General features: G+C 57.3%; 2 protein-coding genes across 6 annotated transcripts in view; both read right to left on the bottom strand.

The window, feature by feature from the left end:
* Positions 1-1115: 1115 nt before the first annotated feature.
* MYL7 (myosin light chain 7) lies at positions 1116-3693 on the bottom strand. 2 transcript variants are annotated; one of them, XM_024745306.1, is made up of 7 exons: positions 3518-3693; positions 3173-3286; positions 2910-2985; positions 2489-2593; positions 2018-2096; positions 1759-1807; positions 1116-1279 (listed from the first exon to the last, which is right to left on the bottom strand). In XM_024745306.1, exons 1-7 carry the CDS (start codon positions 3518-3520, stop codon positions 1178-1180), a joined length of 528 nt encoding a protein of 175 aa, XP_024601074.1. In that variant the 5' UTR covers positions 3521-3693; the 3' UTR covers positions 1116-1177. The 2 variants fall into 2 exon arrangements, with proteins under 2 accessions (XP_024601074.1, XP_024600996.1); XM_024745228.1 differs by lacking the exon at positions 1116-1279 and having other exon boundaries at positions 1569-1807.
* A 1945-nt stretch (positions 3694-5638) lies between these two features.
* The window catches only part of GCK (glucokinase), a 47298-nt gene continuing 38024 nt past the window's right edge, over positions 5639-14912 (bottom strand). For 2 of the 4 annotated variants that reach the window (XM_024747806.1, XM_024747580.1), the window contains 7 exons: positions 14203-14322; positions 12450-12545; positions 12162-12261; positions 9222-9405; positions 7912-8067; positions 6997-7230; positions 5655-6739 (listed from right to left, as the gene is read on the bottom strand). In XM_024747806.1, the coding sequence (XP_024603574.1) occupies positions 6595-6739; positions 6997-7230; positions 7912-8067; positions 9222-9405; positions 12162-12261; positions 12450-12545; positions 14203-14322 (1035 nt within the window). In that variant the 3' untranslated portion in view covers positions 5655-6594. Of the gene's footprint in view, positions 6740-6996; positions 7231-7911; positions 8068-9221; positions 9406-12161; positions 12262-12449; positions 12546-14202; positions 14323-14912 lie in introns of all 4 variants that reach the window. The other 2 variants (XM_024747736.1, XM_024747654.1) reach the window with 2 other exon arrangements.

A 14912-nucleotide genomic window follows, 5' to 3' on the forward strand; every position in this document is an offset into this window, starting at 1 on the left:
GGATGCTGGGGCGGGGGGTAGGGGGCAGAGTCGGGGAGGCTGCCTGCTCTCTGGATGAAGACTCAGGCAGCGCCATGACGTTTGTGATCACGAATAAGTAATAGAAAGCACCATGATAACTTTAAATCTCAATTCGCAATGTAGTAATTAAAATTGCCAAGTCCCAGGTAAACATCCAAACTGAACACCTCTCGGGTGAAATGCCTTTCCTCTTGCTTGCCTTCTGGAGGGAATGTGGTCAGTTCCTCCTTTCTCCCTCACCTCCTCCCGCCTCCCCAGCTGGGGGATTGCAGCAGGGCCTGGAGGGAGCGGGGCGGGGGGGGGCGGTGCGGGGGAGGCAGAGAGCTCTTACTCAGCGTTGCTGGTTCCTGTCCAGAGAAGGACTTCCTGTGTTCTGGGTCTTGCCCAGGTTCAAGCTGTCTCTCTCCCCACTGCCTCTTCCTCCCCGTCCCTGCCGTGGGTGCTCTGGAGGTTGCCCTGCTCCCCCTCCCATTCCCAGGATGAGGCTGGGTGCCCCCCAGCTCCTGGTTTCTGTAGGTGAGGTGGGGAACGGGACACTAGCAATGCCCTCCAGAGACACCCTCTCCCTCTCTCTGGCAGCCTGATCCTTTCACCCCCGAGGCATGAGGCCAATTCCGGAGTATTTCCTTTGGAAGTCTGCGTGTACTCCAGCCCCTCCTTTGGTGACAAGGCACCTCACCTGTTGTGTTTTCAAATGGGTCCCTCGGTGCCTTTCACACAGGGCCCAGCACACCACACGCGCGTGCAGAGAGGCCCACCTGAGCCCGTGTGCAGAGATGGGGTCCCAGGAGGGCAGAGTCCCTGGGCCATTGGCAGATGTTTGCTGAGCAGAGGCCCGTCGCGTGGCTCGACCCGGGCCTGGTGGAGACGGGCATAAAGCTCTGGGTTTCCTCTCCTAGAGGAGTGGCCCTGGGCACCCTCGCAGGCCTCGGCGTCCTCATCTGTAAGCCGGGCACATCCCGGTTCATATGTCACGGGACGGTGTGGGGTGAACGGAGGGGGCCGGTGAGGGCCGGGCTGGTTCTTACAGCAGTCCCTGTGGAGCCCCACCCCATCTGTCACAGACAGGCCACCACTGTGGGTCTAATTCGGAAACAGCGTTTATTGAGGTGTCCCCACAGGCCGGCCCTGAGTCCCAGCCGCTAGCGCCTCGGGCTCACTCTTCCTTCTCGTCCCCATGGGTGATGATGTAGCACAGGGACTTGTAGTCGATGTTCCCGGCCAGGTCCATAGGCGTCAGGGCGAACATCTGCTCCACCTGGGGAGGCACTGGTCAGACGCCGCCCAGCCAGGGCGTCCTGGGGGTCGGTGCCTGTGACCCGAGGGAGGCCTGAGACCCTTCGCCCCGCCCCTGGGGCTGTACGCTGCCCCTTAGCGTTTTCAGCCGGAGGCTGGGGCAGGAGCGAAGGGTGCCGTGGGTCTCAGGGCCCACCCTGGCCACGGGCCCGGCCCCCTCCCCCTCCCCCTCCCCAGTGTAGGAAACCTCTTCCAGATCCTGAGACGCACCGCACTCTCACGCCTGGGCCTCTGCACACACAGCTCACCCAGCCTGCACCCGCCTCCTTTTCTGATTCCACGTCCTTCACCCTCCAGATCCCAAGAGAGATGGCACCTCCTCCAGAAAGCTGGGCTCTACGCCCACGAGGGCAGTGGGTCACCGAGACCTCCCCAGGGCCCTGCGGGGTGGGGGCCCTGCGAAGGGGCCTGGAGGGGTGTCAAAGGAGCCGGAATCTTCACCTCGGCCAGAGAGAACTTGTCTGCCTGGGTCAGGAGAAGCTGCTTGAACCTGGAGGAGGTGGGGAGCAGTGGGGAGGGCCTTGCAGGGGCGCCCGATCCGGAAGGGGAAAATGGAGGCTCCCCTGGCCCAGGTGGCCACCCCCCCAAAAGCAGAGAGGGCCCCAAAGTACAGGTGGCCACCCTCACAAGGCGACCCTCCGCCCTCCCTGCTTCCATCCAACATGGTGCCCCCGGCACTCGCCCTGCTGCTTCCACTTACTCGTCCCTGTTTACCACGCCCTTGCCACTGGGATCAAACAGGCGGAAGGCGCTCAGGATGGCTTCCTCGGGGTCTGTCCCTGGGAGGCCGAGGGGGCCAGGTAAGCAGCCACACTGCCACCCTCCCGGTCCCACCCAGGAGGAACCCAGGGTGCAGGGGGAGTCCTCTAGTCCCAGAGAAGCGAGAGGGTGTTCCGACAGAAAGTGCCCCTTGGGGCTCAGAGGCACCAGGATCGGCTGTCCTTCTGAGATGGGTGAGCCTGGCAGGGAGACTAGGATTGGGGATTTGGGCCTGGAATCTGAAGGCATATTTCCCAACCCCGAGACTTGGGGTGCTCAGTGCTCATGGGTCTGGAATGCAGAGGTGGCCCCTACAACCTCTGGGTGGGACTCAGGCCGGGTCCAGGCAGGGTCCAGGTGGGGTTCAAGCTCGCTGCCTGGCCAGGGGGATCCAGAGCCACCCCAGGCTCACCGTTGAGCTTCTCCCCAAAGAGTGTGAGGAAGACAGTGAAGTTGATGGGCCCCTTCCCTTCCTGCAGCATGGCATCCAGCTCCTCTTCTGGGACATTCACCTTCCCTGGTGGGGCAGGACGCGAAATGGACACAGGGACCTTGAGTGTCCCCGCGTAGGGCCTGGGCTGCCCCTCCCTCCTTCCCAGGGTAGAGAGTGAGAGGCAGCTCTGGGTGGGGGAGGTGAAGTGGAAGGAAGGTGTGATGGGGGAGGGGGTGTGATGGGGGAGGGGTGTGAGAGGAGCGGGGAGGGGAGCCAGGCCGGGGCGCTGCCTGTTGAGAGCCTGCCCATCCCCTCTCAGCGGGCTGCCCCCAGCCCAGCAGCTCTGAGCCGGGACCCTGGTGCCCGCAGGGCCGGCCGGGCGGGAGGTGGGCGCCCTCACCTAGCTGCGAGTAGGTCTCTCGAAGGTCCGACTTGCTGATGATGCCGTCACGATTCTGGTCGATACAGCTGAAGGCCTGTGAGGTGCAGGCTATAGTCTCCAGGTGGGAGCAGTCCCCACCCGGGGGAGGCGGGAGGTGGGGGCATCCTGGGTGGTGGGAGGAGCAAGGACAGGGGCCAGGACCACTGAACTACAGAGAAGAGGGGTGTGCTGGGGGCAGGGTGTCCGGATGGGTCCCAGGTTGTTGGGGGTAGGGCACTCACTTCCTTGAACTCCTGGATCTGGGCTTGCTCAAACATGGAAAAGACGTTGGAAGAGCCTCGCTGGGCCTGCTTGGTGGCCGCAGCCTTGCCCCGGGTCCCTGCCTTCCTGCTGGCCTGCAACACAGTGGGAGCGGAGGGGTCCTCTCCCCAGCTCCCCAAGGACTCCCTGCCACGGACCTCCCCAGAGCATTCCCGGGAGAGCCCGGGTCAGGGTCCTCTTCCTGTCCCTGGAGACCGTCTCTCTGGGCCCAACACAAGCACAGAAGTCACTGGCTCCTCTCCCCCAACCCAAAGGACAGCACCTGCGGGGCCACTGGCCTTGAGTCCCCCCCACCTGGCACTCACCATCGTCTCTCTCTGCAGCAGCCTGGTTGCTGCGAGGGGCCCACAGCCCCCTTTATGTCTCAGCCTTATCACCTGGAGCGCACCAAATAAGGACAGGAGGAGAGGATAGGCCCAAACTTGGCAGCCTCTGCCTGGGCTGGGGGAGGACAGGGCCCCCCGAGCAGATTCCAGCCACGTTCCTGGCGACCTTCAGCCCCCCCCCACCCCACCGCCCTGTGACATCCGGGTGTCTACCCACCCTGACAGCACCGGGTGAAACGCCTCCTGACAGCAGAGTCGCAACTCTCACCACTCTCATGCTGAACGAGGGGCCCCTGTAACCCCACGTGACTGTCCTTCCTGCAGTTCCAGCCCAGAACCCACTCAGGCCAAGAGGACAGCAGTGGTGCGGGGGATGGCCCGGGGCCCCCACTGGGCTTGGGAGGGCAGTTGGTGGTTCTGAGGATGGTCTCTGGCCCGAGACCCCTGGGGATTCCCAGAGGTTTTGCTGAAGATGCTTGGCCCCGGCCTCTGGCCCCTCTGACCAAGGGGCAGAAGCCAGCCCTGAGCTGGCTGTGACCCCAAACAGAGCCTCCATGGGATGCTTTTGGAGCACGGAGCACTGCCTGGACCCCGAGCATCCCCCGGGATCCCCATGAAAGTGGGTCACGAGCCCTTCTTGTGGGGCTCAACCGCAGAGTGAGGGGCCCAGGCTCCGTCCGCTGTGCCAGAGCTGCAGCCTCGAGGCTCCTTGCAGGCCCGGGGCAGACAGGGGCTGGGGGGCTGGGGACCGCCCAGAGCAGGAGTGGGCTGCTGGCTGCTCCCGGAACCCGGTACAGGAGACGGCCCACTGGGGTGAGGAATGCGGGGAGGCCAGCTGGGAGAGCAGGGTTCTCATCCATCAGCCCCAATGTCCCTTTTGTATAGCAAGTAAGTATTTTATGACACCTCCTTTACTCTCCTGAAATGAAATTCATAGGCTATACAAGCTACCTTCATGGAGAATTGTAAAAAAAAAAAAAAAATACAATGCCTTGAACCATAACATAAAGGACAACTAGGAAATAATTTATGGTAAAATGAGATCAAATACTGCAGCCGAATGGTGGAACACGAGTACATGACTACTGATAATGAAGTCATCAGATGCTCACACAAACTTCTGATGCATAATTTAGACTCGAGAGAACTAAATTCCACGTGACGTATACCAGAAAACGAGAGAGCATCTCAAGGAGGATGTGACAACTCAAAATCACAACTTGGGGTTAAGTTCTGAATAAAACAACACAGTCATTCCAGATTTGCTGGATAGTTTCTCTCATTGAAAAGTGAGTGGAATACACCCTACTACATACGAGATAGATAATCAACAAGGACCTACTGTATGGCACAAGGAACTCGACTCAATACTCCGTAATAACCTATATGGGAAAAGAATCTGAAAAAGAATGGATATATGTATAACTGAATCACTTTGCTGTACACCTGAAACTAACACAACGTTGTAAATCAACTATAGTCCAACATAAAATAAAAGTTAAATTTAAAAAAAGATGGTAACATCCAAAAACCTGAAAAAAAAAGTGCGTGTATGTTAAAATCTTACAAAGACGTGTTCGTAAGTAACTGGTCTTAGGCCCTAGGCTTGGCTAACTTGAACTAGGCATTTCATTCAGGACCAAATTGGAAGGACCGCGGAAATCATGTGACTTCTTGTAATCCTGGCCTCCCACTGCAGTCACTGTCACAACCCAAGTGGCTCCAAGGGATCCCCTGTTGAGACCGACGTGCAGCAGGACCAGTCCCAAGAACCAGCCATCCCCCTTCCCAGAGCAGCCCCACTCCTTCCCGGACACTCCCTTGGAGCTCTTGGAGACCTCAGAACCACACCCCGCATCCCACAGGCTGGTGGGCAGAGGCCTGGGCAAGTCCAGGACCTCTGACCACACCCCCCCACACCACCCCATTCTTGTTCCTAAGGCCTGGTCTGTCACTCTTCACACTCCCTGGCATAGCTCTGTGGAGAGGATGGCAAACTCCAAAACACGCCTAGGCCTGCAGAGTGTGTACACGTGACCACGTCTATATGTTTATTGTCACACAGTCTTATACACAGAGATCAAAGAATGGTGGACAAGGTCATGTTCTAAACTTTTAAAACTTTTAATTAAAAAAACCCACACAGTCCCAGGTTGGGCATGAAGAGGTTGGTGTGGTACATGGAGGTCTGGTGAGAAGCAAGAGGCCTGGGTTGTCCCTTGGGGGTGTGCTGAGTGCTGCTGGGGTTTCTGAGTGCCCAGCGCCGTGGGAGCCAAGGACTCGATCCCGGAGATGCTCCCAGGCCTGTCTGTGGGTAGGGGGACTCCTCCTCTTCCTGGGCCCCTCTGGGCAGGGGCTTTGGGGACTCTGTCTCTTGCACCTCCTGTGAGGGTCCATCCCAGAACCAGAAACCACTCAGGGATGGCAGGATGGGAGGGAAAAAGCTGCCATCTCCAGGCCTCGGGGTACCCACAGCCTCCAACATGGAGCTGGTCCCTTCCATTTCCCAGGCCTGGGTGATCTGCAGCTCCCCGGGGCCCCCTGTGGAGCCCAGGTCTAAGTCTGGCCAGGTCATGAGGGCTGCCTCCCTATGTGGGCTGGGTTCCCAGGGAAGCCAGGCCATAGTAGAGTCCAGAGGGCACCCCCTTCCCAGAGCAAGGGCTGAGCCAGGCTGAAAGCTCCAAGAGGCAAGCAGTGCAGAAATGCAACAAAATCCTGAGTTAATAACTCCCTTCTGGGCCCCTGATTGCAGCAAGAAAGGTGAGGTACTTTGGGGGTTCTCCATTCCTGTTCATCTCAGCCCCCGACCCAGTCAGGGCCCTAGGGCTATCCTACCAACTGACCCTGAGAGGCGAGGCCTGCTCAGGGCCTCACCGCATCCCCAGAGAAGCTTTCCCCATCTCCTGGGGTGACAGCGGGGATGGGAGGCATCCAAGGTCCTTACAAGGAGAAGCCTCTTGACTGGACCAGGTTGGAGGGACCTGTAGGAAGTGTGTCCCCTGGACACCAGGTCTAGTAGCGGCCACAGCCTCCTCCTTGCCTTGCAGCCTTTATTCTCACTGGCCCAGCATGCAGGCCTTCTTACAGGCCACCGCGGAGATCAAGGCCGCACCCCGGCCGCTGCCCTCCTCCGACTCGATGAAGGTGATTTCACAGCTGGGCGTCAGCCTGCGCACGCTGGCGTGGAACCGCTCCTTGAAGCTGAGCAGGGGGCAAGCGGGGCTGCGGTTAGTTAACGCGCTTAAGACAGGGCGGGGGGTAAGCCAAGGGGAACCTCCCCCTGAGTCTGTGGGCTTAGGGGAGCGAGGAGATTAAGAATCCTTGGGACCTCGGAGAGCATCCGTTTCGGCCTGCGTATCATAGATGGAGACCGATGCCCGGGCTCTGCCCTTAGGAGGCGAATTCACAAGAGGGAGGCTGGACCCGGCGGGGAGGTGCAGACGACGGAGCGGGCCCACCTGGGGTGCAGCTTGTACACTGAGCCGTCCACGCCCACGGTGATGCGCATCACGTCCTCGCTGCGGCTCTCGCGCATGCGGTTGATGACGCCCGCCAGCCCCGCGGCGCACATGCGCGCGGCGCGGGTGGACACGCTCTCGCAGGCGCGGCGCACGATGTCGCAGTCGGTGGCCGACGGCCTCAGCCCCAGCGTGCTCAGGATGTTGTAGATCTGCTTGCGGTCGCCCGAGTCACTGCGGGGCGGGGACAGGAGGGCGTCGCGGGAGGGTCGCTTGGTCCCGGACCAGCCCGATCCCCACAGCGGCGGCTTCTTCTCCTCCCCCTGCCCACCTCTCCCAGGCAAAGCGCTTTTGGGGCTCGGGCTTCCGAGCGGAGCGGGTCTGACTCCGCCAGGGACCAGCAGTAATCTGGTCATTACTCCTCTCTCTAAATCCAGGGTTTCCGCCCTAACGTGGGTGACACTGCCGCGCCTCGGGGCTGTTGCGTGGATGAAGTGAGACGAGGTCCACAGCGGGTGGGGAAGCACAGAGAGGACGCCTGGTCTCCGTCAGCTGCCCGACGCCGGGTTCCCCTGGGGGCTGAAGGCTACTACCTCGGTGGTTGCCCCACCCCGGAACCTTACCAAGCCCTGGGCTCCTGCCCCCTGACCTCACCAGGGCCCCGCCCCTGCGCTCTGAGCCCCGCCCGGGCCCCGCCCCGACGCCCCGACGCCCCGTGGGTCTGGGGCCAGGACACCTCCCCGCGCACGCCACCCCAGCTCCTGCCCCCTGACCTCACCAGGGCCCCGCCCCTGCGCTCTGAGCCCCGCCCGGGCCCCGCCCCGACGCCCCGACGCCCCGTGGGTCTGGGGCCAGGACACCTCCCCGCGCACGCCACCCCTGTACCCCACCCTTCGACCCCAAGCGCCCGCGCACCTCTCCACCTGCGACACGAAGCGTGTCTCGAAGGCGCCACGCGTGCGCAGCTTCTCCGAGGCCTCCCCGTGGAAGAGTAGGTTCTCGTCCACAAGCTTCAGCAGCACGAGCCGCACCAGCTCGCCCATGTACTTGCCGCCGATGAGCTTCTCGAACCTAGAGAGCAGCCGGGTCACCCCCAGGAGGGAGGTCCCCACCATCAGGCAGAGGCCAGCCACCACCCCCTGTCACGGCCACGAGGAGGCCACGTGGGACGCTGTGACCACCCCCCGCCTTGGCAAAACCGGGTTCATGCCCGTTCCCACATTTATCAACAGAGGCTTTGGGGCCTTGGGAGAACGCTCTACTGTGGGGCCTCGGTTCAGTCCCTCTGAGGCCATCCTCAGGGAGGACCCTGCGCTGAGCCCACTTGGGTTTTCCCACAGCTGTGGAACGAGTGCTGTTCTCATCACCCAGTGTCAGTTGGGGGAGCTCAGGCTTAGAGCGGCTAGTGACCAGCCTTGGGCGGGCCTCTGCTCACTTGCTAGGGCTCCTAGGTCCCTGCGCTCCTGGAATCCACGGAGTTGGCCCGGTGGCGCTAGAGTCTGTAAACCTCCGTATTTTCATCTTGTAGCACATTGAATACTACCGACCTAGTAGAGGTTTATGAGAGCCCGAGAGGAAGCTCATGAAAGAATTAGCACGTGCCTGGCGTGCCGCAGAAGGCAGCTGATAAAGGAGAGACCTGACTCAGGACAAGCTCTGTGAGGGCTGGCTCTCCAGCTGTCCGCGAACCCGCAGGATACCCCAAAATACTATGATTCATTCTGTAAACGTGTTCAGAGCTGTACTTTGGGGAACTCTGGGCTAAACCCAGTTAACGTTGATGGGGGGCGTCTCAGAGCCTTCCTGTGCCAGGGGTCACCTGTCGGAAGCGGGGAGGTTCCTGCTCATCTATCCACAGACCCTCTTTTTTTTTTCTTTTTTTGGAGTCTTAGTTTGGCGACACTGCGCGGCATGTGGGATACGACCAGGGATGGAACCCACGCCCCCTGCAGTAGAAGCGCAGAGTCTTAACCACTGGGCCGCAAGGGAAGTCCCCATAGACCCTCTTTTTAAAGACTAATCCTTGGCATCTCTCACTGTTCCCGGTTCACAGAGGGGCACACGCGTACGAGCTGAAGGAAGAGAAGAGCCAGCTTACGAAGGGATTGTCAGTTTGCTTTTCCCCAGAGCTGTTTAAAAACAAGCCCATTATCTGCGGGCCGGCCCCATCTGCCGCCAGAGCGGGGCGGGGCCGTCGTGTGGGGAGGGGGAGGGGCGGTCCTTACAGCTGCTGGCCGGGGTTCAGGGAGTTCTCGTCCACCACACGGTCGTACTCCAGCAGGAACTCGTCCAGCTCGCCCGAGTCCCCGAAGGCACCCCACTCGGTGTTGACACACATGCGGCCCTCGTCCCCTTCCACCAGCTCCACGTTCTGCATCTCCTCCATGTAGCAGGCGTTGCAGCCCGTGCCTGCGAGAGGCCGCAGCGTCAGGCCGCACCTGGCGCTGCGCTTCCTGGGATGCCCGCTCTGCTAGGTGCATGCCCCCCCCCCGGCAGGAAGCCCCGTGTGGTCCTGTCTTCCCAGCTTCCTTGAGCCCTCCACCCCCAGCACTTCCTACATCCCCTGGAGCAAAGGAAACCAGCTCTCCCAAGAGCTGGAAGACCTAGGTTTGCTGTGTGACCTCAGGTAGATAAGCCCAACTCCCTGGGCTCTTCCTCTTCCCCAAGAGGGGTTGGTAACACCTACTCCTATTACCTAGGTAGTTGAGAGAAATGAGGGAAAGAACATGTGTCAGAGTGCTTTGCCAATTAGAGATGGGTATGGGATGTTATGATTTTGTCTTATCTATGCACCACCCTTGTGCTCTGGCACTTTCTAAGCACGTGTTTGAGCTCCTCTGTACCAGGCTCTGTTGTGGGGAGGAGGCGGGCACCCAGAGGTGAGTATGTCACAGCGTGGGCCCTTGGGAGCAGCACACGGGCCACTGCAGGCGGGCCTGGCTAAGGAATTTGTAATTTGCAGGGTCCCATGCAAAGTGAAAACATGGGGTCCTTTGTTCATAAACTGAGGGTTTCAAAATGGTGACAGCAGAGCTTTAATCTGAACGCGACTGCACACCCCTCAAGCCATCAGGGACAGCAACTCAGTCAAGCCAACCTCACACCAGCAGTGGAGCTGCCTGGAATTCAGGCCCAGTGATGCCGGGCCTTCCAAGTTTTTGTGGGGAAAAAACAGAAATCCAGACTTTGATATGGTTTCTCCCAATGTTTAGTGCTTGGTGATTATCATAAACATGTTTCTAAGCACATCAGGGCAGGTGCGACCATGCGCCACTCTGCCATCTCTGCTCCAGATGGGGCGAGCCCGAGGCAAGCGGCTGTAGAGCCCAGGTGGTGGTGTCTTGGGGAAACGGAGAGAGCCAGGGGAGCACTGCCAGGGCCCCTGGAGCTCCTGTTTAGGTGTGGACTTAAAGAACTTTCCTATCAAACTCTTAGAGGAAAACATAGGCAGAACACTCTATGACATAAATCACTGCAAGATCCTTTTTGACCCACCTCCTAGAGAAATGGAAATAAAAACAAAAATAAACAAATGGGACCTAATGAAACTTCAAAGCTTTTGCACAGCAAAGGAAACCATAAACAAGACAAAAAGACAACCCTCAGAATGGTAAAAAATATTTGCAAACGAAGCAACTGACAAAGGATTAATTTCTAAAATTTACAAGCAGCTCATGCAGCTCAATATCAAAAAAACAAACAACCCAATCCAAAAATGGGCAGAAGACCTAAATAGACATTTCTCCAAAGAAGATATACAGATTGCCAACAAACACATGAAAGGATGCTCAACATCATTAATCATCAGAGGAATGCAAATCAAAACTACAATGAGATATCATCTCACACCAGTCAGAATGGCCATCATCAAAAAATCTACAAACAAATGCTGGAGAGGGTGTGGAGAAAAGGGAACCCTCCTGCACTGTTGATGGGAATGTAAATTGATACAGCCACTATGGAGAACAGTATGGAGGTTCCTTAAAAAACTACAAATAGAACTACCATATGACCCAGCAATCCCACTCCTGGGCATATACCCTGAGAAAACCATAATTCAAAAAGAGTCATGTACCACAATGTTCATTGCAGCTCTATTTACAATAGCGCGGAGATGGAAACAACCTAAGTGTCCATCATCGGATGAATGGATAAAGAAGATGTGGCACATATATACAATGGAATATTACTCAGCCATAAAAAGAAACGAAATTGAGTTATTTGTAGTGAGGTGGATGGACCTAGAGTCTGTCATACAAAGTGAAGTAAGTCAGAAAGAGGAAAACAAATACCATATGCTAACACATATATATGGAATCTAAGGGAAAAAAATAGGTCGTGAAGAACCTAGGGGCAAGATGGGAGTAAAGACAGACTTACTAGAGAATGGACTCGAGGATATGGGGAGGGGGAAGAATGGAAGAAGGAGATGTGAGAAACTAGAGGAGAGGCAGAGAGCAGGTCGCTGGCCCCTTAGGACATGTGCATGCAATTGGAGATGGGTCCTAAGAACACAGAAACCCTCAGGGCTGGCCCTGAAGAGGCCGTGGAAGCAAACAAATTTAATGCTGACTTTCTGGGAACCAGGGAAATACCCACTCGCCTGTGTGTCCAGTAAACACTCCTCAGTAAGCACTCATTGTAAGGCCTTGGGAACTTCTGGGAAAGGCCCTTGGTTGGTGGGAAAGGGCCACTGGGGCCAGTGCTGCCTCCTTTCCTGGTACCTGCCTCCACTTCGGGCAGGGCAGACGGCTGCCCCGGGGTGTGGTAAGACTGTCCAGGGAGGGATGACACCACTCTGGTTTATCCTCTTCCACTTGGACAAATCTGTCCAGGTCAGTCAACTTACCAGATAAGGTGATTTAATTAAATCCTGATGGGCCAGGTGGACGTGAGCTGGTACACCATCTGAGGCAGTGACTTGTGAGTGTTGAAATGCTTCCTACCAATAAACAGCACCTGTTTATTGGTACACCCAATACCAATGTACATTGGTGTATTGTCTTCCGGGACACCCCTGCTGCTCCCTAAGACCCTGGGCTCCAGCATCTCTGGGGTCCATGACTGGCGCAGAGGCCGTGTGCAGCCTGCTGAAGACGGGAAGCCTCGGCCCCGTCTTTGGTGGTGGCCAAGGCCCCTGGGTCAGGCAGGGGGCGCATCCTTACCCACAATCATGCCAACCTCACACCGGCGGTCTTCATAGTAGCAGGAGATCATCGTGGCCACAGTGTCGTTCACCATCGCCACCACGTCCATCTCAAAGTCCTGCGAAGAGGCATAGAGGCAGTGGTGATGGGGCTGGCGGGGTTCTCAGCCTGCTCCAGGCCAGTCCAGCCAGGTGCAGAAGGCAGAGACCCCTTCCTGGGGGGATGCCCAGAAAGCCCTCCCTGGCTTCCCCGCAGGAGGGGAGGGGGAGGGGGCCCAGGGTAGGGGCAGGTGCAGATGCTACTCACCCCTCTCCGTTTGATGGCATCTCGCAGGAGCCCCACGATGTTGTTCCCTTCTGCTCCTGAGGCCTTGAAGCCCTTGGTCCAGTTGAGAAGGATGCCCTGGGGGGAGAGGGGGGCCTCAGTGGCTGCTGGATGCTGGGGGCAGGCGTGAAGGGACGGGAGCTAACTCGGACCACAGGGATGTGTACCCACTTTATAATTAACCTTTCTTTTAAATTAATTTATTCATTTTTATTTATTTATCCGGCTGCACCAGGTCTTGGTTGCAGCATGTGGAATCTTCGTTGTGGCACGCGGGATCCTTAGTTGCGGCATGCGAACTCTTAGTTGTGGCATGTGGGATCTAGTTCCCTGACCAGGGATTGAACCCGGGCCCCCTGCATTGGGAGCGCAGAGTCTTAGCCACTGGACCACCAGGGAAGTCCCTGTGCACCCACTTTAAAGCTGAGGAAACTGAGGCTCAAAGCAGCCGTATAAGTTCAAGAAGTGTTGGAGGTAATTTTCTACCAATATCTCATATTTCTGCAGGGCTGGGTCCCAGCCAATTTAAGAATGCTTGTGTAGTTAAGCCCAGGGTCGTCATCCCAGAGTGAGGATGAGGTCCAGAGGGGTGCAGCCAGAAGAAGATCGGGGCTCCTCTCCTGTGTGCACCCTCTGCGTGTGAAGGTCCCACCTGGCCCTCAGTGCCCAGCGGGGACTGGGGCTTGGAAAAGCAATGTGAGACATTGCTCCTGCTACTGCTTCCGCCAGGAGTACTGACCTGGCTTTCTCTCTGACCCAGAGGCCCTGTGTGTTATGTATAACTGTGCGTATGTTTGGATAATTTACACACACATGTATATATATATATGTATAATCAATGCGTGTGGGTGTGTATGTATCGTTGACCTGTGAATGTGTATATATGTATGACTGACATGCGCATATATGCATGCATGTATACTTGACGTGTAAATATGCATGTGTAATTTACACGTTTATATGTATGTATACTTGATATGTATAATTTACATGTATATATGTATGTATGACTGGCATGTGTAGATATATATGAATATATAACTGGCCTGTGTATATATATGTATGTATAATTTATGTATGCATAAAAATATGCATGTACAATTTATGTGTTTATATGTACGTATAATCGACATGAGTGCATGCGTGTGTACAATTTAAATATGTGAAGTGCGTACATTTATGTGTACAATTCACATGTATAATTTATGTGCATACATACGTATAATTTACATGTCTATGTGAGCATGCATAACTGGTGTGTGTGTGTGTGTGTGTGTGTGTGTGTGTGTGCGTGTAACTGTGACAGGCTAACTTGCCAGCTGGAAGGCAGGGTAGACCCTCAGCCCCGGCACGTTGCCACCTCTGCCACAGGCAGCGGTACAGCATAGAGGTGACACACAGGTGTGTTGGAGCCTGTTTGCCTGAGTTTGAGCCGCAGCACCGCCACTTCCCACCATGGGCAAGTTGCTACACCTCGGTTTCCTAACCTGTAATGGGGGTGATACGCACGCCTCATAGGGTTGTGGGAGGCAAACAGTAAGAATCAGCTAATACGATCATTTCCCAGAGTCTCACGAGAGGTAAGTGATGGAGGCAGTTTGAATCCAAGGCTCTTTCCCAACAATGGGAGCTGCATTCGAAGGCAGCGCAGGGCAGAGTTCACGGGTGCCTTTCTCTGGGGTGTCTGTCCGTCCATCCGCCCATCTCCCCCCACCCACGCTACACCTGTTCCCACCTTGTCGATGTCTTCGTGCCTCACAGGAAAGGAGAAGGTGAAGCCCAAGGGCAGCTTCTTGTGCTTCATCTGATGCTTGTCCAGGAAGTCGGAGATGCACTCAGAGATGTAGTCAAAGAGCTGCAGGATGCACACCGAGGAGGCCATCAGCGGCAGCGGCGAGCCTCCTGCCGAGGCGCTCCTCAGCCCTTGCTGAGCCACAGGGCCCCAAGAGAGCGTGGCCTCGCACTGCTTGTCGGGACTCAGGCCCTGAGCCCCGCTCCATGCCACAGTCCCGCTGACAGCAGCCCTCGGGACAGGGCAACGCCAGGACGACGGGGTTGGTCCCTAGCCCAGCTGCACTCTGTTAGCCTGGCCCTCCCGGCTGGACCCAGTGGAGTCCGGTCTCAGGCTCTGGGCAGAGGCACATCCCTGGCGATAACTACGATTTCTGACTCCAGCATAGAGTACTCTTTGTTGCCTCCAAGTGTTCGGGCCACCCCAGCCCTGGGCCTGCGAGGACCAGCTGCCACCCCATTCACAAAGGCCTGTCCACAGACCTGGGCGTTACAGAGTGCCCTGCTGATTGACCAAGCTCCCTGGTGGGCGCCAGCGTTGCTCCACACCCAGACCCACGGCATGCGGGGCTGCGGCAAGGACCAGGCGGCCGCTGGCCTCCTACCTTGAAGCCCTGCCCCTCGCGGGGATTGGCTCTGGCTGCTCCCCACCTC

Source organism: Neophocaena asiaeorientalis, unplaced genomic scaffold (genome assembly GCF_003031525.2).
Source record: "Neophocaena asiaeorientalis asiaeorientalis breed wild unplaced genomic scaffold, Neophocaena_asiaeorientalis_V1.1 scaffold137, whole genome shotgun sequence".
NCBI classification, from domain to species: Eukaryota; Metazoa; Chordata; class Mammalia; order Artiodactyla; family Phocoenidae; genus Neophocaena; species Neophocaena asiaeorientalis.